General features: G+C 45.4%; 1 protein-coding gene across 4 annotated transcripts in view; it reads left to right on the forward strand.

Annotated features, from left to right (window-relative positions):
• The window catches only part of LOC107311139, a 101,345-nt gene that overhangs the window by 73,323 nt on the left and 4,228 nt on the right, over positions 1-23,794 (forward strand). For 3 of the 4 annotated variants that reach the window (XM_032443618.1, XM_032443619.1, XM_015857419.2), the window contains one exon: positions 13,517-13,570. The exons of the other annotated variant lie outside the window; for it this stretch is intronic. In XM_032443618.1, the coding sequence (XP_032299509.1) occupies positions 13,517-13,570 (54 nt within the window). The remainder of the gene's footprint in view (positions 1-13,516; positions 13,571-23,794) is intronic. 4 annotated transcript variants of the gene reach the window in all.

The raw sequence follows: 23,794 nt of genomic DNA on the forward strand, positions 1-23,794 counted from the left end.
CTCTAAAAAATACTCTAAGGCAGCAGTTCATCCCACACTGAAGCCTCTGACCATCTCACCCCTGCCAGTATTTGGCAATGAAGCAGCCAATAAAACAAATGCTATGCAAAGCTGATGCAAGACAATCCTAGCATGGGAAAGTCAGGCTGAGGAAAAAAAAAAAAGAGGTATTAAACTGGTCATCTAGCAAGGGTATAGTTCTGCTGCAGGAGGCTCTGGGATTCCAGACACAGCTTCTCTTGCCAGGAGATGTTAAGTGATACAGTTATTTGGACTGTTGTGGAGCCTTGGTACCATTGGTTGTGTCCAAGCATGAGCCCATAGTGAGAATATCCTCTGAAATATCTGGAACCTGGTTCCTTGAGATGCTGCTGTAGATCTTGAAAGGCAATCTGATTGGTAACTGGCTTGGTTAGGGTGATCTGGAATATACAAGAGAGCTTGAATGAGTTAATGGAAGAATGTACTGGAGGGAAGAGAGAGATCTGTGAATTAGGAAGGGGAAGAGGAGGGTAGAAATCAGTGGAGACAACTAAGAGTCTTTATTTTTTAAATTTATTTTTGGTATTAAGCTTCCCAAAGGGACAATAATAGTACCTGGCACCAGTGGTAGTAAATTATGAGCCTGAGGTTAAAGCCAGCGGCTTATCATTTAGATTGGCAGGCTTGCTGGCTACCTTCCCAACTCAACTATCTGTCTTTTTTCTCTAAGCTCCAAAGCCTGGTAAGAAGGTATTAGGCTAGAGCTGGTTCTTTGGCTGCAGACCAGGGAGAGGAGATCAAATGGGCATATGGGCACCACGGGCATATGTCCTTGGGATTTGACTTAGGGAGATGTTCTGGGTGATGCTGGAGGTGCTATGTGTGGATTTAGCTACTGGTGTGACTCTGAGGGATAGGTTGGCCTGGAGGGAACAAATGGGCAATCCTAGGGTATCTGGAAGAGATGGACTAGTTGAGCAAGTGAAAGGCAGGGAAAGTGCTTCCATCTCTGGTGCCAGCATCTGTCTGCACATGAATGGGCTTTTGACCTCTGCATGGCTTTTTTTATCTCCTTAGAGCACCATTGAAAGTAATACCTATTGTTAGTAGCTGAAGGCAGAGCCCAGTGTCCTGTACCTACTGGCAGTGGTTTTGGGTGGGCTGCCTGCAGGCTGCAGCAAAAATCATGCAGCAAAACCCAGAGATTGTAACTGCAGCGATGACACACAGCTGGTCAAAATGTGAAGCGGGGTGAATGGTTGATTGTCACAGTGTGGGCACTGGGCTGGGTACCCAAGGGTGGCCATCTTTTGGTCATATATCCATTCTGTCTCCTTTGTGTTGTCTGCTATGGGCCCTTTTTGAAGAAGGTTTGGCAAAGGATGTTTTGTTTCTCGCTTTGACACGATACAGTGCAGAAGGATAATGCTGGTGTGCTCCTTCTCTCTGAATTCAGCCAAGTAGACTTAAGGGCTTGGCAGATTAAGAAGTTTTGCTGCACTTTGTTCTTACTTTCCAGCAAGACCACTTAATAGATGTTGCTTGCAAGTGAAGGTCAGGGCCTTCTCTCTAGTGGTCTCCAGAATAGAGCAGGATTATCCTCACCTCCCTCCTCCTTGACATGTCTGGACTAGAAGGAGTGCCTGGGTTGGGTCCCAGAGTGGCTGTTTGTTAGCCAGATACCTCTCCCTTCCCACTCCTCCCTCAGCATGTGGCTCATTGTGATACAAATATCTCATCGTTGCCTGGGGAGAAAAAGGAGTTAGCAGGCGGCTTTGCCATATGCTGTAACTGCCCATGTTGTATTCAGTCTGCAGATGAATGGATCTCTCTTCAGGCGTGATAAGTTTCATCTTTTGCTTATGGTAACAGCCTCTGAAGTGGAGAAAGATTTACAGTTACCTTCTTCAGAGGAACGTTTGAGGGGAACTTGAGGGGATTGGAAAGGGTAAGTGGCTGTTTGGACCCAAGGGTTTGTTCCTGTTGCAGCCAAGACAGCATGTGATGCTGGTGTCAGTTTTCTCATTGCTTTTTTTGACTTGATTATATACAGGAGAACCTGGAATGAGTGGAAGAAACAGGTTCGGCTTTTTCTTTTTTTCCTCCCCAGTTGCTACTAGTAGCACTGAATTCCCACCTTAAGCATTTACACAAGTGACCAGTCAGCACCCACAAGATAATGGGAGGTGCTAATGCTTAAAAATCACACCATAATAAGAAGTTATGAAAGTTATGGTAGCAAGAGATGGAGCATAAGAGCTTGCTTTTTTTTCCCTCTGCTCTCCCCCAGTGCTGTGTAGCCCTGTATTTCAAGTTAAGAAAATTTCCTTGTCTAGCTATTATTACCAGTGGTGCTTGAGAGACTGACCCAGGTACCTTAGTAATCTGCATCCTCCTGGGAAGAGAGGGCAAGAAAGATGAAAGAAGGTGGGTAGTTCAGGCTTGGAAACAGCAGAAACAGAGAGGTCTTGTGATTGATTTATTAATGCCAGTGCTTCAGTTTTGCTACCACAGCCTAAAAGTAGGCAGCTTGTTCTGGAGCACGTCTGAGACTTGAAAACCACAGCAGCCATTACTGTTGAGCAGGCAGAAGCTGGCTGAGCTTTTAAGGCCAAGTCTGTGTCTCAAGTAAACACTCTAGGAAATACTGTTCTTTGAGAGGAGCTTTGGTACGGTAGAATAGCCAGCCTGGCTGTCATCAGTGCAGCTGTCCTTGGCGTGGGCTGGGGCTTAGCTCTGATTTTCTGCCTTAACTCTGAATAGCCTCTCCATTGTTGGCTCAAATGGGAACTGCGCTACTGGGCTCTGCTCTCACTGTCTTTAAGCTGGTTGATGTCAATGAGAGTTTTGGGCATTGGTCCATAGCTCATCTCACAGAAAGAGGCACTCAACAGAGGCATCTACTTCTCATGTAGATTGGAAAAGCATTGAACCAGAGCAGATTTACCTTTAAAGCTCCCTGTTATTCTCTAGACCTTTGTTCCCAGATGCACACTTCTAGTTGAGCTGCAATTGATGATGATGAAACAATGATAAATAAGTCAGAGACGAACACCTCAAGCCCCAACCAAAAACGTGTCACTACATTTTTGCTGAATGCAAGATTTCAAAAGCATTGGTGTGTTCTGGGGGCCACAAGTAAATTAGAAATGCCTAAATGAAGATTATCTGGGAAAAAAAAAAAGAAGTCCTAAATTACCTCTGTGTTGAAAGTGATGTCATGAGCACTGGCATGTGTTATACAGGCTCTGGTACAGAGCTTACAGAATGTTAAGCTGAATATTTATTGCCAACTATTTGGAAAGTGAATCTTGATGCAGATAGTACAGTTGCATATGTCAAGTCAGTAGTTCTCCAGCAGTTTCTTAATGGATGCAGCTCTGAGGGTTGCCATGCTTTGCTAACATCTGCTTATAAGTGTAGCAGCCTTCTCCTGATTCTGAGCTATGACTGACTTTTCATAGGAGGCATCCAGAAAGTTGGCAACTGTCTCCTGTGTTGGTGCTCACAGACCTGTGGAAATACTGAAGCTCTTGAGCACTGAAGTGTGTGGGTGGAAGAACTGGTTGCACACTGCTCATGTCACAGAGGATTCTGTGATGTCTAGAGCCACAAGCAGCCCTGGGACGTGTGGATAGAGGGGATGCAGTGGGGTATCAAAGTCCATGAGTGCTTATCACCAGCAATGAAGGGAGCTACCTACCTACTTAGAAGGATGGACAAAGTACCAGGCAGGGAATGTGGGCTCCACTGAAATCCTTGCAAGCTGCCCATATTGATACAGGCCCTATCAGAATAAGTAGATCAAACTCCATCACAAACTCAGAGTTTTGTCCCACAAACAGCACCTAAAGCCTTGTGCGCTGTACAGTGCTGTACTGCAGGGCAGGTGTGGGTTGGGACTGCTGCACTGGGACCTGGCTCACGTCATAGGTGGGGAGAACATTCTGTAAGCACAGTGGTTAATTACATGCTTTATAAATGGATTAACTCCCTGGAGTAAGAGGCCTTTATCCTGTTAGCTAGACAACCACTTCAGAGTGTCTGCTTGTCACTAACTGTGTATGTGAGGCTGATTGTCACTACTGCTATGTGAGGCTCAGCAGGGAGCAGAAGAACAGGGGGACATGTAGATGGTGGGGTGGAAAATTTGAGAATGATTGGGTTACTTCATCACTTCTTTCTGTAGTAATTAAGGTTCTACTACTACAGTTTCCAGGATGTTTACATGAAGACCAGAGAAAGAAGAGAAAGTCTTTCTGGTCTGTTCATTGTCTTCTGACCTGTAATTTCTAATATAGTACTTACTTATGTAAAATTATTTTCACATGCCCTTGCAAACAAATGGGATCTCACAAATAAGCATAGTCATGAAGAAAGCTGATGCTGAAATAAGCTGTGTTGACATGACATGCACGTGTGTTAGAATAGGAAGAAATGGGACTCAGTATCCTGTGTTCAGACTCTGTGGAGCCTAAGCCAGCCCCATGGCTTGGGATGTTTGCTTGTTTGTTTCTTTGAGGCAGGGTTGTTTTGGCTTCTCAGAGCTATTTCTGCTGTCAGTCCACATTTGGCTTGTTCAGAGTGTCTCTGCTGTCCACAAAACCAAGTTCTCATCTGAAGATATGATCTTGTGTATTTTCTGTTTAAAGCTGTCTTTGTATGTGCTGTTGGCAGCACTGGCTTGAACCCAGAGCAAGGGTTGCCAAGGAATGGCGTACTCTGCTGTGCTGAGCTGCAGAGATGATGGAGAAGATTCCAGGTCACCTCTGGAGTTTCCATTACAAAGAACAGGCTATGTGTACCATCAGTGCCGCTTGAGATAGTTTAGGGCAGTGAGTGTATCCTGTGTTGCTCTGTTTTGAAGATTACTAGAGTAATCTTCTAAGAATTAGTGGTACAGGTGTGTGTTTTGGGTTCTGCCCAGACAAACCCACTGATCTTAGTTGGCCATCTTCTGTGGTGGATTAGAGGTGGATAGAGTACTTTTTTCTTACGCCTCCATAAAAGTGCCTTTGTCTTAAAGGGTGTAGTTAGCCAGGTTTTGGGGCTGGTGGGCAAGCATTCAAAGTCATGTATCCTTTTAACCACAGGCACTTGATATCACCATCTAAAACATTCAGGTTGGCTGTCAAATTGTGAAGGAATTGGCTTAAAAATCGAGAGCCCCGTAACAGTTGTTAGCTCTGCTTTTCTCTGCTGGGCAGGACCTGTGAGAGTGAGTGCTGTTCTTGAAACCTGCTGCCCCAGATGTTCAGGCTGTTCGCTGGCTGGTGTGTGTGGGGCCCTGTGGCTGGCCCGTGAAACCACAGGAGCCATTGGATGGAGGACACAGTCATGTTCTCAGTTAGCTGAGGGTGCTGGTAGAGCATCAGGGACACCCTTTGGTGTGCCTGTGTCCCTTGGGGTTGGAACGGCCCTCTGAGTTTTCTTTCTCTTAGTGTCTTTGCAGCGTCACATCTGATGAGTCTGTACCTTTCACTCATTTTTCTTGCTTTTATTTCTTTCCCAGGCTATACAGCTGTGTGATTTTTCAGAGCCTTCTCTGTCTTCCTGCTCACAGGAAACTGTGTTTACTCTATGGCTTGACTTGTGCTAATGTTTTAACCCCTTCTTGGTGCACTGAAGAGGCAGGGTTTGAACAGTGAGCATCAGGAGGGGCTGAGGCTGCTTGTTTTGAGCCTCTAGTACTCCAATGCACTCTGACTATGGCAAAAAGTCTGTGGGGAAGGAGGGCTTTGGAGTCGCGTCCAAGACAAGGCTCTGGTTAATGGTCACAAGTTGGAGCTACAAAAGTGAGACAAAGTATAGAGACATCAGATGATATGTTAGACTAGACTGGATGTTCCCTGTGGACAGCTTTGGAGCCAAAGCTGGGAATGAAAGGAGGAAACGGTCACATTGGCAACTCTGAATTTAAATCCTTGTGAGCTTTTTCTCAGGAGCTACTACCATGCCTGCCAGCTGTGAAACCAAACCCTTCCTCCCCTCCTAAGCTCTAGTGAGCAGGAGGGGTGAGCCCAGCATTTGAGTTCCAGTAGCTTTGGTGTGTATGGGTGAGTGATAGGGAATTAATGAATCCTGCACCTTCTTATTATTTTTGTTACTCCACAGATGCTGGAGTTTTCGGTCAGGTCCATTTCCGGAACAAATGGAGTTCTGCTTTTTTTTTTTCTATTTTAATTTTTTAGGGACCTCAAAGAAAACTCAGCAAGGGATTTGGGATTGGCGGGGAGTGAATAGATGAACCATCTGATGTACCCTGCAGATCAGCAGACTCAGACTCTGCCAGACCAGCAGGGGAAGTGGCAGCTGAGCCAGAGATGCTCTATATAGAGTGTTCCATTCTCCTATCCCCACATTCAAATCAAAGGGCTAGTGGTGGTGGAACTGCCAGGGCAAATCTGGCTTATTGTTTAGGGACACAGGGCTTCCATATGGATCCAGAGCATATTTAGAAACCATATGCCACAAAGATGACCAAGGAGCAGTAGAAAACCAGAGTCATCTACAGACAGGCGAGAAGTCTTGTTTGTGTAGGCCATAATTGTGTAAGTAGGTAACAGTGTTTGCATTAGCTGTGGCTCTAGTGTGATATTCAGGGAGAGCTTCAAAGAGCAGATTGTCAGCAGAATAATGTTATCTGCTCCCTGGGCCTTGGGAGTGGTGGGAATTCAGTTGTGCTGCCAGGTGGCAGACCTTGCTCGCCAGGCTTTGACTCAGATCCTTCTGCAGCGGGCATTGCCCTGAGCATTAGGTGCCACTCCATAGCAATCGTTTATGCATCTTTCCCAATTTAGATGTGACTGGTTTGCTCTTGTCTAGAGAGTGATCCATTGTGGGAAGATGTACTGTACCTGTAGTTAAAACTGACCTGTGATTAGTAGTGGCAGTCCAGTGCCTCCCAGTAATGCACCAAATAAAGTGACTAATGGCACCGTGCTGCGGGGGATTTTGCAAACACTTATTGTTTGTTTGTTGTGTTTTTCATGGTGTATGATCCCTGACGAGTCCCCCATGGTAAACATTTTTGTAAGGTTTTGTGTTGTTTTTTAGTTTGAATTTATTCTTAGCCATCACTTGGTAAACAGCATTTTCTCTGTGTAGAGGCACTAAGCAGTCGGTGTTTACACTAAAATAGAGGTGTTGGGTTCATAGTGTTTGCTGGCCAGGGGTATTGCCTGGAAAACTGGGGCTCCTCCATCTGTTAGAAGTGGGGGCCCTTTATAATGGTGTTCACAGAGTAAATGTGTTAATGTTTAGAAGGAGTTTCAGCTTGAAGAGTGACAAAAAAGAAAATATGTTTTAGTGACTAATTCCATGGAATATGAAATAGAAATAACTTTCTAGAAAGTTCAGAGGCTTTTCAGGATATTCCAGAGTATCACCACAAAATTTACAGCCTTTGGATGCTGGAGTTTGTTTTTGTAGGAAGAGCCTGCTGGCCAAACCGCTTGGGTTGACTTGTATTTTAGAGTGCTGCTTGTAGTTTAGAGGCTGTGTAACTTCTGGTGGAGCAGCATCCAGCTTCTGACAGATGATAGTTGTGATTTAAGGCTGTAGCTGAAATGGAGCTTTCCTAATGCTGCCCAGCTGCAGAGATGGGTGGGACCTTTATGGTAGTCTTGTACATGTGGGTGCTGCCTTGGCACAGGGCATCCCTGGTCGAAGGCTGCACGGGGGGTAATGTGCATGCAGAGCAACCTCAGGTGACAGCTGGAAAGGCCTTGCTCCCTTGTTTCTCTGCTGATTAAAGTCGTGTGTGCCTGGGAGCCTGAACACTTCAATTGCAAGATAGCTAGTTCGTGCACCTGGTGGTCTTTGTATTTGCAGGGCACCTGTCACCCTATAAGAGAAATGAGAGGAGCTGTAGTCTGGTTCCCTTGCTGTCTGAGCCAGTGGCTCAGCACCATTTGCTTGGATGGGAGATGCCTGCGCTGGGCTGTGGTGGTTTTGTGAAGAGATGGCTGGAGCTGTTGTAGAAAGGATGCATTAGAAGCTTCAGCCTTGTTGCTAGGCTCAGCTTGGGGCTTGTAGGGTTTCATGCCTCACTTATGGGAGTGTTACCATTGGGAGCAGCCAGTCCCTTTTAATTCAGGAGCCTCTTGCCCTTGTGGCCTCTTGGGCTGGCCAGTCTGTACCACATGATGGGACTGGGGCAGGTGGCATCCGCTTTGCTCAGGGTCTGAACACCCGCTGCCCACTGCAGCTGCACTTCAGCTTTGCACATAAATTTTTCCTAGGCATAGCAGGCAGAGTATAGCCAAAATTGGGCTTTGGGGCTGCTTGAGAGGAGGTCAAACAGGATCTCAGCTCTTGCACGCCTTCCCAGGAGGAAGGGCCGCATGATGCACTACTCTGGCCATGCTGGTGCCTTCACCTGCTGTGGCACTGGGCTGGAACGCATGCAGTGTTGCTTCTGCACTGGTGTCTGTTTCGCTTCCTGTCACAAGAAGCATGTTGTGACCGTTTCTGCCTTTCCCTTCTCGGGTCACAAAGGTGGTTTGTTGAGGTTCTGTTGGTTTTGGTGTTTCATGGAGAAACCATTGCTGGACGTGGTTTCTTCCTTCCTGTACTTCTACTTCAGCCTTCTGCTCAAGGGTGCAGTTTATGTGTGTTGTAATGTTTCCTGGGGCTTTGTAGTTTTTCCTCTTTCGGTTCTTCTTTCCAAACGAAGCCACATCATCTGTCTGTTTCTATATTTATGTTCTTTGTCATAGACACTCAAGCTTTGACTGCCTTGTTGTTCCTTCAGCTTAATGTACTTCCAGAAGCCTGGTTTGAAGTTAAGTTGTAGCATACTTTCTAAACATGGTCTTATTTGGTTATTGCTCTGAAATCGTTTCCACTGAAGAACTGAAAAGCCCTTCAAAACCTTTAAGTTGGAACAAGGTGATTGTATGTCAGTATATGGAGTTTGAAGTGTGCTGATTTAATGTAAATTAAATGACTGGATAACTTGCACTGAAAGTTTCTAAGCACTCTTGCACCAAATCAACTAAACTGGTGTGGAAAAATAATATTTAAGCTGCATCCAACAGCTTATGGGCCCTTGGGTTTAAAGCTACAAGTGGAATCAGGCAACAGAGCCATTGCTTTGTCCTGTGGAGATAATAAAAATGACACCTTTATAAAAACAGAAGTGTGTATATAAGAAGGAGGTGTGAGGTGAAAGGTATTTACTAGTATACAGGTTGATACTTCGTACTGTACACTGATTCCAGTGATTGATCAGGCTCCTAAATATTTGAAAATTAAGCTGTGGTACCTGATTTTGAACTCTTGGTAGCCAGAGTTGTAAATATTTATTTTGAACCTCAGTAGCATGGCATAAATTCCCCCCTCTTGAGGGTTGCACTATTCCTAGAAGGATCTTGCAGCAATGATGTCTATACGCTTTGTTTGCTAATCTATCTTATAGTCATCTGTGTGATGCTGCAGTTTGTATAAGCAAGGACGTATGTGCAGCACTCGCTGTCTGGCTTAGGTTTGTAACTGTTCAAGCTGATGTTAGAGGACTTCAAGAGCTGCTGCCTGACTGTAAGTTTATCTTGCAATGAGACTGAATGAGAGGGCTGTGCTCTGAGTGAGGCAGGGGTGGTGGTTCGTCTCTGCTGTCAGTGTGGTATTTTGATGGAGCGGTGACAACATGTAACCCTCCAAGTGATTGCTTCTAATTCCTGCAGCTTCTTTTTAGATCCAGATCCAAGAGGGAGGAAGTCGCTGGGTTATGAGCAGAGAGCATTTGTGTAACAGGAGGTGGGATGGGTGGGAGGGTTCTTAGCCTGAACTGATTCTGCTGTTTTCTGTGACATTATCCCTAACGTGTTCCAGTTCAAATGCGTTTTTAGAGTGAAGCGTTAACTCCTGTGCCTTCAAAAAAAAAAACCAACAAACTTTCCACGTTTCCTTAGTTGTGTCATTTCCTTCTTTTAAGTAGAAACAATGGCAGATCAAAAAACAAACTTTCTGCCATGTGAATAATAGTGCTCCCAGGTTGTAGGTTTCAGCTGTGATGCCAACGCTTCTGTCTGAGACCAGTGGGAGGGACTTTTTAATTGGAAGAGAGAGGCTGAGTACAAGCACTGCCTCTCTTCTTCCATTTCTTTTATTGCAGGTGGAAGAAAGAATCTCAGAAATCAAAGCCTACAGTTTATTCTCAGCTCTGCTACTAACATTCTCCATGACCTTTGGCAAATCTCTGCTCTTCTTGTTGTAGCTCTTGAAAAGTGGGGAAACAAAGGTGCTTTTCCAGGTTGGCCTGGGAGTTAGGAATAATCCCAGGGTTGCTAAGCTGATTAATAAACTGAATGTGTCACCTTTTTTTATGGGCTGTTCCCCTTGGCTGTAGGCTACTGCAAATCATGTAGCCAAAAAAATGTTATTTCAGCTCTGCCTGTATCTATGTAAATAGGAGTTAATGAGTTGCTTCGTCTCACAGCCGGTTCCAGAGGGAGGATGAGGAGAGGCTGCTGTGGAAAGTCCCCAGCTGTTGCTAAGCACTACAGCGTTGTAGCTTCCTTCTCCAAAATTCTGCTTAGATTTGGCAAGGGAAGGGAAAACCAAGCGATGGAAAGCCCTACAAAGATGCGTTGCTTACGTTCTGTAAAGCTGGGCACGGAGAGCGTGTGGCTGCAAGTGAGGTGGAAGCAATTTGGTTAGATAGAATAACATTCAGTAACTGGCCTTCTGTTTATTCATTCTCAGCTGCAGGATCATGTGGCTTGCTTGTTCTCCATCCCTTCTGTTCCTCCTGCTGGTTTGTTTGGTTTTTTTTTGGCTTTGGTTTTTTTTTACTTCTGACTGACTCTTGGACTTGCAGTGAAGCTGGAAGATTGCAGCATCAGTGGGCTTGCCATGCTTCCAGTTTAAGTAGTAACAGGAAAACCCAACTATTCAACAGGGCTTCCCCTGCTGAGGTTTGTGCTCCGCATTTACAACCTGCAGATGAAGGGGTGTCATATTTGGATTTTAGTATCAACTCTATCAAATAACACACTGGAGATTACAACTAACACTAATTGTTTCATAGAGTATCTTGTTCTTACTACACAATGCAGTATGCTTGAACTGTAGCAAATGGTGTTAAGATCTTTATACCATTAAGGCTTGGCATGACAGCATCAGTGAAAAGAGCACCTCTGTTTTCTGCCAGAAGCGTAGGACTTCAGATACAGCTGAACACTTGAATTACTCTTATAGAGTCTGGCTGGTTGTCATCCACCCACGGCTCGTTTAGACTTTTCAGTCAGTCTTTGTCATCTCTTCTAAAAGGTGTAATTACTATCTCTGTTGTTCCTCTCTTGTCCTAATATGAGGCCTGGGTGAATATATTTGAGGTTTTGCTGCCTCTGCTAATGTATAGTTGGGAAATAGTGTGTTTTGTGGCACCGTCATGGAGTCATAAGGGGACCTGGGTATGGGACCTTGCAAGGCATTGCAAAATATGCTTTTCTGCTTTCAGCAGAGGATCCTGTGGTGTTTCTGAGGCACTGCAGAATGCAATGTCACTGCATTGCTCCTCCATCCTTGGGGGTTCATCCAAGTACTGTGAAGCTGAGCTTTCCAGCTATCTGGAGAGGTGGAGAGTTTACACAACTGTACTGGTTTCCATCTTGTAGTTAAATGGGTATGGCAGGATATGTCCGGCTGTGAGTGTTCTTCCCCCAGATGGCAGGGATTGGCACCATAAGTTCTGATTCTCACTTTCATTACTTGACTTCACTTTCTCTTGCACGTTTTATCCCACCAGTGGGCTTGTGGCTTTTGTTGTCTAGCTTACCTGGGTTGTGCAGAGACATGTTGAGCCCTTTCTGGTTAGAAACCCTGGGTCTGTGCTGACATGGCAGCCTGTGCTTCTGAGTCAGACTGAGGGGCTGAGGCATCAAGTATGGCTGCAAGTGAGCCCTTTGATGACTTAAAGAAGTAGGATTGGGATTTACCAGTAAAAGCCTTATAAGAAAAATAGCAGATATCCTTGCAGCACTTACCTTTGCTCCTGTGCATGTTTGTACTTTCCTCAGACCCCAAAGTACACCTGCACAGGCTTCAAGATGTGCTTGCCAGACATACAGGTGCACACAGAGTGTGCTGAGGGCTGGATTTCAGATCTGAGTAGCAATGGTGGGTGGGTTTCTGTCCCCCTTTCCAGCTTAGGGGAGGCTGTGTAGATTGATATAGATCTCTGCAAAGATGCATTTGTGGAGCATAGAATGGCAGAAGCTGTTGGAGGAGTAGGATTCTCACTGCACAAGTACTTTCTACTAGAAAAAGGTTTTCTTCTGGGCACTGTTGCCAGTTGGTTTGTTTGGGTTTGGGGTTTTCTTCTGAATTTGGAGGTGGGATTGCTTTATATGTGTGCTTTGTTATGTGTTTTTTTTTTTTAAGCTTGAGTTTCTAGTCCTTTACTGTGTTGCTTTTTTTCCCTCTCTTTTAACTGAGTAAAGCAGGAAGACTTGAAACGAAAGGAACAAGGAAGCAGTAAGGGCTTAATATTTACTGTCTGTGTTAGTAGGATGGAGAGTGTTTTTTCCCTAATTTTTGTCTTATTAATATAATTAGAGAAACACTTATGCTGCTTTATTAAAGTGTGTTTTTGGGAGGGAAGTGTTTTCCCACACATCACATAGCTTTCAAAGTGGAAAGGTAGAAAACAGCAGTTAAGAAAATGTTATTTCTTTCAAAAGCTGGCAGAGAATCTCTTGCCTGACGTATCCCCATCAATAAGATTTTAACTATGAACAGTGTAGTTGAAGTACTTTTAATGGAGAAAGTGGTTTCAAACCTTGTTTTTCCACTTTGAGGGTTTTGTTGTGCTTGTTTGTTTGTTTCTGAGGGGAAGGAATGATTTTGTTCACATGTTAGCTTTTGAAAGTGCTGCCTCAGAACTGGGATAGAACTGCATCTCACCTGTTTATTTCTGCAATTACACAGAGTAATTACTGTTTTAGGTATATCCTGTTTGCTAAGTTGTGCGGTTCATGTTATGACAGCCTTAATGGCTCTTCAGTATATAGCAAAGGGATTTAGGGCTGTGGGCAGGTTCTTTTGCTTCATTTAGTAATTCTAAATAAATAAACATAATGAAAATTGCTGTTAAATAATGGGAACACCCACATATACATTAAGCGGACTAGTTTTTTCTTCATAAAAGGAAGACAACTTCACCTGCTTCAGGGCAGAGTCTAGCCACTAATTGACAGAAATTAGGAAGAAACTTTCTTTTAAGCAGATGTTTCATTTCTTTCTCTGCAGCATTCCTTGTACTTTCTTTCCTGGTGTATTGGCCCCTGCTGGAGGACTGTCTAGGTTGGGCAAGAGAATTTCAGTTTAGGCTGATTCCTTGATGGCCCCTTCTGGTCTATTCATATAGTCTTGTCTTTCATATCTCACTTAAACCATCCATCCATCCCTCCATCTATCCATCTTGTTTGATTATTAGGCATTAATAAAGGGAGACTTCCTACAACCTCTCTCTCTCTCTCTGTTCCCTCATGCTACTGCTACTAATCCCTGGATTCTACTTCTCTTTCAGAAGATGCTGCTGAAGAAGAATTGTGGAATGAAGACTAGAGTTATTAAAATTCGTGTAAGTTGCCCTTTTGTGGTGCACTTCTTCATCTTTCCACATATTTCTCAGTGTGGTGATAATCCTTGAAAACCTGTGCCCAGAAGACTATCTCTGGAGGCTCCTTTGGTTCGATCAGTTGCATAAGAAAAGTTACAAATCTGGAGGATAAATGGTAGCTGCAGTTTTAGGTTGAGTGCTAATGAAGCTAATAATATTTTCTGTTTTGGAGACCATGGGCTCCTGCTTCATTGGAGAGAAACCCTACATCTCATGCTATGAGCTCATACAGTTATTCATAGCTGTCCTGTAGAGTGTTGTTTGGATCCTTCTTGAGCAAAATTGTTGATGCAGGTTATCCAGTGATGCTTGACATGGATGAGAGGTATTGGTAGGTTGTCTAGACAAGAACTGTAGCTATGTGCTGCACTGAAGTCAGCAGAACTGTAGGGGATGTGGGATAGGTGATGAGATCCAGATGAGAGTGCTATTCTAGATTGCTTGGATGGCTTGGACAGCTGGGATGAATCTGCAGTGTCTGAGCATCTCCCGTTCTTGAGTGCGCACAAACAAAGCAGGTCTGGGTTTCTTCCATGTCATGCTGTTTGCACCTCTTAGGCTTTGCCCCTAGTATAGCATCCCCTGACTCTTCAGCCAACCTGCCTCCTCTGTGGGTACCTTGACTGTTTCAGTCAGTGCTGTGTGGAACTGTGGGGAGGTGTGTGGCCTTGTACACTGCAGCCAAAACAAGTGGTTAAGTCTACAGAGCCCCACATGATCCTTCTCATATTTGCGATAAGTGAACAAAACCAGCTTGGAGTGAAGAATTTTGCAGTGAAACTACTATATAGTAATTATAGATAGCAAGGATACTTTGCAAGAGGGGTGAATAGCAAATGAGTACCCTCCAGAGACTGATGCTTTTGTTGGCATTTTGCTACTATTTGTATGCATGCAGTTGGGTGCCCTTGCCCATCACCACATTGTGGGTGACTGTTACTGAGAGGAGGAGCAAGTAGGACTGGCCTAGAGCCTTGAGCACAGCCGAGTGTTGTTTCTCTCACCCTTCACAGGCATTCTGCTATAGCACTTCAGTCCTGTCATCCAGCTCCATCATGACCTGATGCTTCTGATGTATGATTAATCCCAATCTGCTTTGTATTCTCTTGTGCAGCTGCCTGAATTGTTTTCATTCAAGCTGTTTCCTCCTGTGTCCTCTGAGCATTCCCCAGACTGTACCTGTCCTTCAGACCTATGCTAATACAACTGCTGTGTTTTACTCCAGTGTATTTACCTCCCTCCTTTCAAACATGTCCCTCATACTTTCCTTGTTATTTTCTTTTCCTGGGTGTCCCTAGGCTGCAGTTAACTTTAGTACTGTTGCTGCTAGTAGTCCTGCAGCCCCTGGGATTTCAGGGGCACCTCAGCATTGTTTCCCCCAGCACCGTGAGCTCGTTATTGCAGCTTTCTGTGTGCCTCCAGAGAATATGAGAGACAGAACGATCCCTCTGCCTCCCCACTGAGCTCCTGTCAGCTCACGCTAAAATAAACAGCAGAAATGGAGAGCACACCTTTCTGACAGATGGCACAGCATCCACGTTCTCTGGCCAGCCTTGCTGAGCTGGTACAGTGTGTTGCTACCTGAGTTGTTCGTGCAGTTTCCATGACAATAGCAAATGATACTTCAGTCTCCAATTGATCTGTCGCAGTAGCAAAGGTGCTGGGTGGAGGAGCATTTTTGCTTCTGTTTTTCAATGATTTCAAGTGCCCGCTTTTGTGTACACAGCTTAGGGAGGAGGCAGCAGGCCCCCAGCCAAATATCTTGCTGAGGTGCCTCTGCTCTGGAAACAGCTGAGAGAGATCCATACCTCTGAAGGATGTTGCTGTCCTTGCCACACAAAGGGAAACCTCAGTTCAGCCAGTGAGATATGCTTGGCACAAGGTTCTTTCTCAGTGGTGCCCAGGGAAAAGTCAAGAGATAATGGGCACTAACTAAAACACAGGAAATCCATGTTGCCCAGAGAGCTTGTGAAGTCTCTTGAAGATACTCAGAACATGCCTGGACACAGCCTTGGGTAACGTGTCAGAACTAACCACTCTCAGAATGGGGGCTTTGAACTAGATGCCTACTCCACAGGCACCTGCCAGCCCCATTCTGTGATGTTTGGCTTTTTCCCTAGCACTCAGTAACTTAACTCAGGTTTAGATAGAGAGACACTGCCATTACCATCTGGTACCAGAACATTTTCAGTCCTTGGAAATGTTTGTACTCCTTGGGAGCCTTTCTGGAGCAGGTGACCCAGGCTGGCTCTTGCTTTTCTACATGCTGTTTGAATGCTAAGATTCCATCTTGTCCTTATTCCTTGTACCTCAGTTTCCAGTAGTGTTAGGCTACAGCCTTTCTACTGTCTGAGCAATTCTTAAGTGAGGTGATGAGACCGAGATACGACAAACCCAAGAACCTAGACTAAGCAGCAGCTTAGTCATGTTTGAAATGAGAGGGAGTAACTGCTGTGAGAGGTCAGGGCCCGTAGTGAGGAGAAAACAGTAATTAAATTTCCCTTCTCTCCCTCTGCCTGTCCGCCCTAAGTAAGGGATAATGGAACAGGAGAATCAGGCCCTGTGGGCAGGCAAGTAGGGATAAATTGGAGGTGACAGTGTGTGTATGAAGTATGGATTTGTGCATAATGGATGCACGTGTAACATAGCATGCTTCAGTGCAAAGTGAGGGGTAGACGTGGGCCCGCAGAGGTGTTGAACAGTGAAGCAGGCATCTGTATGCAAATATGATTGCTCATATCTCAGTGTGTCAGACAGTGCCTTGTCTGTAAGTGGAAGCGAGGTGTTAGGTGTGAGTGAGAAGAGCTCGTGTATATTTTAACAAGTAGAGCACATGTGCATGGTCGGGTGTTATGTGGAGGCATGTCCTTAGCTCTGGAAGGAGGATAACTGTATGAGCATGTGTTTGTAGTACTTCCTCAGCCCTTGACCTCGCTTGATCAGATGCAAGCAGCTCTGCAGAATGCAGACTCATCTTCTAGAATCTACGTGTAGTATCACAAGTCTTCTGTTGTCCAGACACTCTTGGGGTAAGGCTCCCACTTTAGACATGTACCTTGTTCTTCCATCATAAACTCCTGCATGTAGTCTCTGAAAGAGATGGATGGAGCTTAGCTCAGGGGCAGCAGCTGGGCTTATCTCAGGTGTGGTAGGTGGGTAGAATACACGACTGGTGAGCCCCTGGCTGTCTTGAGAGCTCTTGTTGGGACAGGCAGAAGGTAAAGGATATCAAGGCCAATCTGATAATCTGCTTGATCAGAGAGGTGTTTTCTGCTATGTAAAAAATAAAATAAGAATTTTAAATTGGAACATAAACCACTTGTACTCTTGCCTTGATCTTATCAGTTCTTCAGAACATCCTCTGCTTGAACAGTGGCCAGATCCTTGGAATGACTTCCCTGACTCTTATCTCTCATGCTTGCAGCCTGAAAGACCAATGCAGTAACGTGCTGGATTTACTCCTAAAACATGGGGCCTTCTCAGCTTAGAGCTGAGCAGGAGATATGCTGGGCTGAGATGTCATGGCAGAGGCCTGAGATATTCATAAATATGAGGCATACAAGTTGGCAAAGCAACATTAGGTGCAAGCCTGTTTCTGGCTGCATGGTAAGCAGTGAAGATTTCACAAGTCAGAATATTCTTTGTGTGTGTATGTATGTACATGTTATCCCTTCCATTGTAGATTCCCAAGGTACTTTGCAAGCATTGTTAAATAAGCAGAAGAAAAATATCATGATTGCAGTTTCAGAGTTAAACTGAGAAACCAGAAAATGGGCTTTGATCTCCAGACCACATTCTTTCAACTGCATTTTTATTCATACCATACCATGCAGTCTAAACAGCTCTGATATCCCAGGCAGCTTGTTGATGGTTTGTCTGTCACTCCTGGTTGTGTTTAGTATGTGTCCAAGTGTCTAAACCAAATCTTGCCCTCTAGAAGCAGCAAGAGAGGCTCACCTCCCTTGCCAGTTACATCCTTGGATTACTTGCTGGCAGAGTCCCCTCATGGAGCTTTTAGCACTCTAGTTGCCTAGACAGGCGTTTTTCTCCAGATAATGGGCAACTCCCTGCTGAACAAAATGGAGAAGGTCCTCTGTGAAGTAAGGGCATAAATATCTATTGGCCTTCTGGGGAAACCAGCCCCTCCCCCCCATGTTTCTCTCAGTCAGGCCAGTGAACTGCCTGCTGAAGATTTGTATATTGATGGCTGGCCCTAGAGAATGAAAGGTCTTGTAATTTGTGACAGAAGACAGTGTGGTGAGGGATACAGTCTAGCTGAGGTGGAAATGCCTCTGTCTGTTTAAAAACTATCCCAAATATCTGTCTCCAGACATTGTTTTATTTAGCACTGCCCTTATTGGATTTTATGGCAAAGGCTAACTAGCCTTCAGACATTCCATAGCAGCTTGAGGAGGGACATCCATGTCTCTTTACTCTGCTCCATTAAATAAAAGAAATTGTCATTGCTTCCTGCTTTTCATAAATTCATGCCATGTATTCTCCTAAACCAGTTTAGCCATGTAAGTGCTTGCAGAATAGATACTCAGGAGTCACTGAGAGTTTCATAATCCATACAGCACTGGGAAAGCAGTGAGTGGTTGGTGAATCAGGGTTCCTATTTTCAGTTTTGCCCTTGTTTGTAATATGGCCTGGGTTGTGGGTCTGGTTTAGGAGCAAGGGTGAGGAGATGTAGAATGGATGAGGTGGATGTAGTTCAGGAGCTGGGGTGCATGGCTAAGAAGGGGGTTCTGGGGTGGCAAATGCCACTGAAAGATGATTTGGTAATTTTTTTGTTATACCTGTATCATAGTGCAGAGAGAGAGAAGGGTAGAATCACAGAATGATCCAGGTTGGAAGGGACCTCAAGGATCATGTAGTTCCAACCCCCCTGCCTGGCAGGGCCACCAAACATACGCCTTTACTAGATCAGGTTGCCCAGGGCCCTGTCCAGCCTGGTCTTGAACACCTCCAAGGATGGGGCATCCACAACAGAAGACAGAAGACAGCTGAAGGGTCGCAGTGGCTCTGCCACCATCTTACTCTGATGGACTTTCAAGTCCAAGATGGTAGATCAAGCGCATTTTTTACCATTGCATCCGGGCCCACCACTGTTGCTCCCTGCTCCCCTTTGTTCACGTGGCTGTGGGAACCTGGCACCCATTCCTTCTCCCAGTCCCCAGTGCCATAATCCTATTTCTCACACATACCTGCCATAATACACCCACTTCCTGCGCTTGGCTTCCACAGCTGGAGCGGTTTGACCAGAGACAAGAGCACTGCATCAGCATGCATTTGCAGCCTGCTCATGCCAGGATAATTAATACTCACTTTGCAGTTTTAATTTGGGTTCCCTTTAAGTTGAAAGTGGTGTGCTGCTCTGTGCCAGCCTGCCTGGCTGGAGGGAAGAGTCTTGCCCTGACCCCACACAAACTGGAGGCCACACATGCCCAAGTGTGCACCATGTGCAGGCCTTGAGGAAGGAACCCTACCTGGGGCTCCTGGCCTGAAGGGACCTTGAGGGCAGCCGGCTGCAGTCACTTGAGGCAGGGAGGATGTTCTTACCATGCAGAGAAGGCTGAAGAGAAGCTGGGGAGGAGAGATTGGGTTCTACTTACGTGTGGTTGAAAGTGTTCTCGTGCCTTCTCCTTATACTCTGGAACATGTGGACTATGGGCATTGTGCAGGAACTGCTGCAGGTGTGTACAGGGAAGCACAGGCCATTCTTAGTTGGGAAAGAAGGTGGGGATAAGACACATCTTGCAGTTAGGGGAAATGTGGATTCTTTCACTTGTTCCTGAGAGATTTGTGTGGCCTTCAGAACATGATCTTCACTGGCACCTTGGGATGGTGAGTTCCCCAAATTGGCCAGCGAGCGCTGAAAATCTGCCCCTCCAAATGACCCATCTGTGCCTTTTCATTGTGCACCTTCCATCCTTCAAGAGTGTAAGGCAAGCAAAATCAAAGTTTGCAGTCAGCTTTCTCAGATACACATCTCAAGATTTGTGGGGGTGAGAAGGAAGACTTTTTACACTGGTGCTGGTGAGGACCTGGAGCTGGCCTATTTCTGTGCTTAGGCAAATGACCAAGTGTTTGCCTGGCCCTTTGAAGTGCCTTACAAGAAGTTCTGTGTTGCCTTTCTGGTGGCACCTCTCTAAGTCTGATAGTTGTCATTTGGCAACTCTGCACACACTTCTGCAAATGTTTTATATATATGTGTGTGTATATATATATATATTCCTTTCTAAGAAAAACGGTGTGTTTGTAAACTATTGAACTGGTCTTTGCAATGCACAAAAGGAAGTAGTTGTTAGGCAGCCTTATGTTGGTGGAGAAGGACAGGCTTTTCTTTCAGTTTTTAAGGAATGGTAATGGAGGAAAGAGAAAAAAAAGCACAGACTGCGAAGCTTTGCTCTTCCTCATTGGAACAGCATTAGGAGTGGATCGTTCTTCTTGGAAGAGAAGAGAGTAGTTCTAAATGGATATTATATCATGGTCTATCTTCTGGCTGTGCCCTGAAATCAAACTGCATATGAGCTTAGAAGTAGCGAGGAGACAGATGGGAAGGAGTTTGTCTTTGAAAGGTTGTTTTTTGAGCTGTTCCTAGCTTATGACCTAAATAAATAGTCAGAGTCTTATGAAGAAGCAGTTAGATGTGAATTGCTGCTCCACTGGAGAAGCTGGTCCTGCTTGTCAATGACTATGTCTTGGAAACTGCCTAAAGCAAGACTGTAATTGAAAGGAAATTACTTCGCATTAGAAGATTACAACACATAAATGTTAATTCATCCTGGCTGCCTGATTGTGGTTAACACATTATGCTCCTGTTTTACACGGGAGAAGCTAAGGCGGAGATGACGGGAAGCTGCTTAGTCAGGACCCTGTCCAAAATTAGAGCTGTGACTAGAAGCAGGCCCAGGGTCCCCCCTTCTTGCTCACATCATGATGGTTTCCCACATCAAGGCTGAAGCATCATCAGTTTCTTTTCTAACAACTTGGCATAGGTGAAAAGGAGGGCAAAATGAAGTTAAAAGCACTGTCCATGCTGCACTGCATAGTCATCCAGCCTCTACTCTCTCTGTGCACTGCTTGAATGTGGGCATTACCTCTGGCTCTGCTCACCCTGGGCAAGGCAGCTGTCTCACAAACGGGCAGCACCACGGGCAGGCGTCTGTCTTTGCCAAGGCTCTCCTGGGGATTTATTCCTTTCCACACAGGGTGGTGGTGGGAATCGGATGCGCCTTTACAACTTGCAATTACATGGTGCCTTTCACCCCAAAGGACTTACAGTAAGTCAGTCTACAGGCTGCAGAGGGATCATTCACCCACCACTGAGGTGTGTCCACCACTGGAAGGCTTAATCCTTTCAATGAAGTTCTGCAGCATTTCCCATCCACTGGGGCCCGAGGGCAGGAGAGAAAGGTGTGCTGCTTTGGCCTTGAGTAGGGAATGGGTTGGCAGGGTGCACGAGCTGGTCTGATTTTTGGGTACAACCAGGATACTAGAGCTCTTATGAAAGAGAATCAAAGTGCATTAAGCAGATTGTAGTTCTGTATCATCCCTAACTCCACTGCTCCCTTCTAGGACATTGCAGTGTTAGATAACTTCATTTTTCCTCCTCCTTTTGTAATTGTCATTTCCACATCTGAAAGCGCACTTGGAGCTCTGCTTGCTTCTTCTTTGTCTAAATAAGAAAACCACATTTCTGTGGAGTTTTCAGTCCAAAATTAATATATTTTATTATGCGCACCTTGAGTATTTTTCTAGACTTCGTTGTGGCAAGAGGAGTGTTTCTGGGAGCAATGTGGTGTTTTGTATTAGTAGATTTACCCTTTATGTGTTCGTTTTCTTTCTGTCTACTTTTTCCTTGCCAAAATATGCAGTTATGTCATAGATGTATTTACAGAGCAGTTGTCCATTTCTGTTTTCTGGGAGCTGCTAATATTATTGAAGATGTGCATTTCATCTGTGTTATTTAATCTCAGTGGACATTTTTGGAGCACCTGCATCAAGTCACAATTCATACCATCTTTAGGAGTATGTTTTGTTTTGTGTTTCAAGCCTAGTTGCTTATTTACCTCCTGTATTTATTGGTAATAATAGAATTGGTGATTACAGTACAAGTTTCTAAGAGAGCATATGTAGGAAGTGTGTATGAAGGAGGGTATGTGCACATGTCTGTGCATGCACATGAACTCATGTGGCCAAGGCTGTACATGCTCATTTACCTGAAATGTGGGTAACACAAGTTAGCTCCCATAGGGTTTAATCTAACTTGAATTGGGTGTGCAAATATTTGTAGATGATGAAACTAACTTCTGCTCCAGACAGTTGTATAAGCCTAGTGAGAAGCTGTGCCCTTCTGAGCTGTCCTCAGGATGCTGAGGGAGCTCAGCCCCATCCAAAGCTCTGCTTGGCTTGAGTTGAGGTGTGAGTGGACAAGGTTCATGTGGATGGGGACAGATCCTTCTGTAGTTCAGAAGTTGGTGCATGCAGAGAGAAGCGTGGACAAATGACTGAGAAAATGTACATGTACAAGGGGGAGGAAATATGAGGTGTGTGAGAGCAGGTAAGTGAGTGCACAAACTATGTGCAAGTGGGCACAAGTGTGTATGACAGAGCGTGCACCCCAGCATGTATGCCCTCTTGCCAGCAGTGGTTTATTTCTCGGGCTGTTTTCCAGCTGTGTAAATACATTGCTTAACAAATTGAGGGCTTTGGCTAATGATCCCCTTTAGCACAGGGCCCATATTAGGCTCCATTTTATGCAAGTTATCCAACTGCCTGAATGCCATTAGAGTGAACACACTGGGCTTTAATGTCAAATGCGGAGTGTTTGTACGCTGAGGGGCCGCTGAGGCAGTTGGCCTGGGGTTGCTCAGCAAGGGCTGTCAGGAAGCTTTGTGGCAAGCTCCCCTGGGCCTGCTGTAGCAGAAGCAATTCATATAGCCTGCCTTAGTCAAAGTGACATCCCTGGCAACACAGGCTGGTGGTGGGCGTGTGAGGAGAGGAGAAAGGCAGAATGGCCTGGACGCTTGCACTGACTCCAGGGAGACAGTTGGATCAAACAGCAGGATAGGAGGAACGTGTTTCCCTCTCTGGCAGCCAGCCCTGTTCCTTGTTCTGAGAGCAGGTCTAGGGAGTTTTGCCTTGCACTGCTCATCAAAGCCAGACCACCTCATGCTGAGATCCCAAACGGTGTCGGGGACTAAGCCAGATCAGGGCCAGTCACCCCCATAGCAGGATACAAGCTCCAGAGGAAGCACGAACTTCTGTGAAGAGCGGGCCAGTTTGGTGCTGGTGCTCATTCTTCCTTCCAGCAAGGTCCCTAGCAGAGCTGCTGCTCTGTCATCAGGCGTGCAGGCACAAGATAGCCCCACACTGCTCAAAGTTATAAACAATTGTGGTACAGTCATCTTATGAAGGTAATTGCATTACTGCCTCTCCTACTCCTGTAGTTAGACACAAGGTTCTTCCTGCCCTGCCCTTGCCTGCAGTTGTGGTAGTTGCACTGTCAAGAACCATCTTTGTTCTGTTGCTGCTTGAGAGGCAAGATGGTGAGGAGCAGTGTGACTTTACTTGTAGCTGCCCAGTTGCCTGTGAATCTCTGCATCTTGCTGTCTTCTCATGTCCTTGTACTTTGCTTCCACACTTGCTCTGTGCCCATCTCCCTTGCAGTGCTCTGGAAGGGTGCTTTGCTTCTGCATCTTGGCCCCATGGCTTTTTCTTATCTAAAGCCTGGTGAGTTTTGTGGATGATTTTCATCTGTTCTTTGGGCCTATTTTTCCCCAGCCTCTATTCCATCTGCTGTCAGAAATGAACTGATTCAGCTGCCTCGCCTAATCCTGTCTGGCATCTCAAAATGGAGGGGACTGCCAGGTTCTTTGTTCCTGTTCCCTCTTGGCACTGGCGGGGGACCTTCTCTGCTCTGGAGAAGGACAAATGTGCTGATTTATTCTGCCCCTTAGATTTGAATAGGGGTTGCTATGTTACCCTCCGTCTCTGAGGCTTGCCAGAGCACACACCATATATAACCCCACAGCAGGTGGCTATTGAGTAAAGGCCCTTAAATCTGCCTCTCTTGTTTCTTATGTTGCTGGCCAGGGTGTCAGGGGGATGTAGCAGGGCATGATTTGCTGTCTGGAACTCTAGTCACGGCTGATGCCAAGCACCATGTTGGCATTTTCC

Source organism: Coturnix japonica, chromosome 3 (assembly GCF_001577835.2).
Source record: "Coturnix japonica isolate 7356 chromosome 3, Coturnix japonica 2.1, whole genome shotgun sequence".
NCBI lineage: Eukaryota > Metazoa > Chordata > Aves > Galliformes > Phasianidae > Coturnix > Coturnix japonica.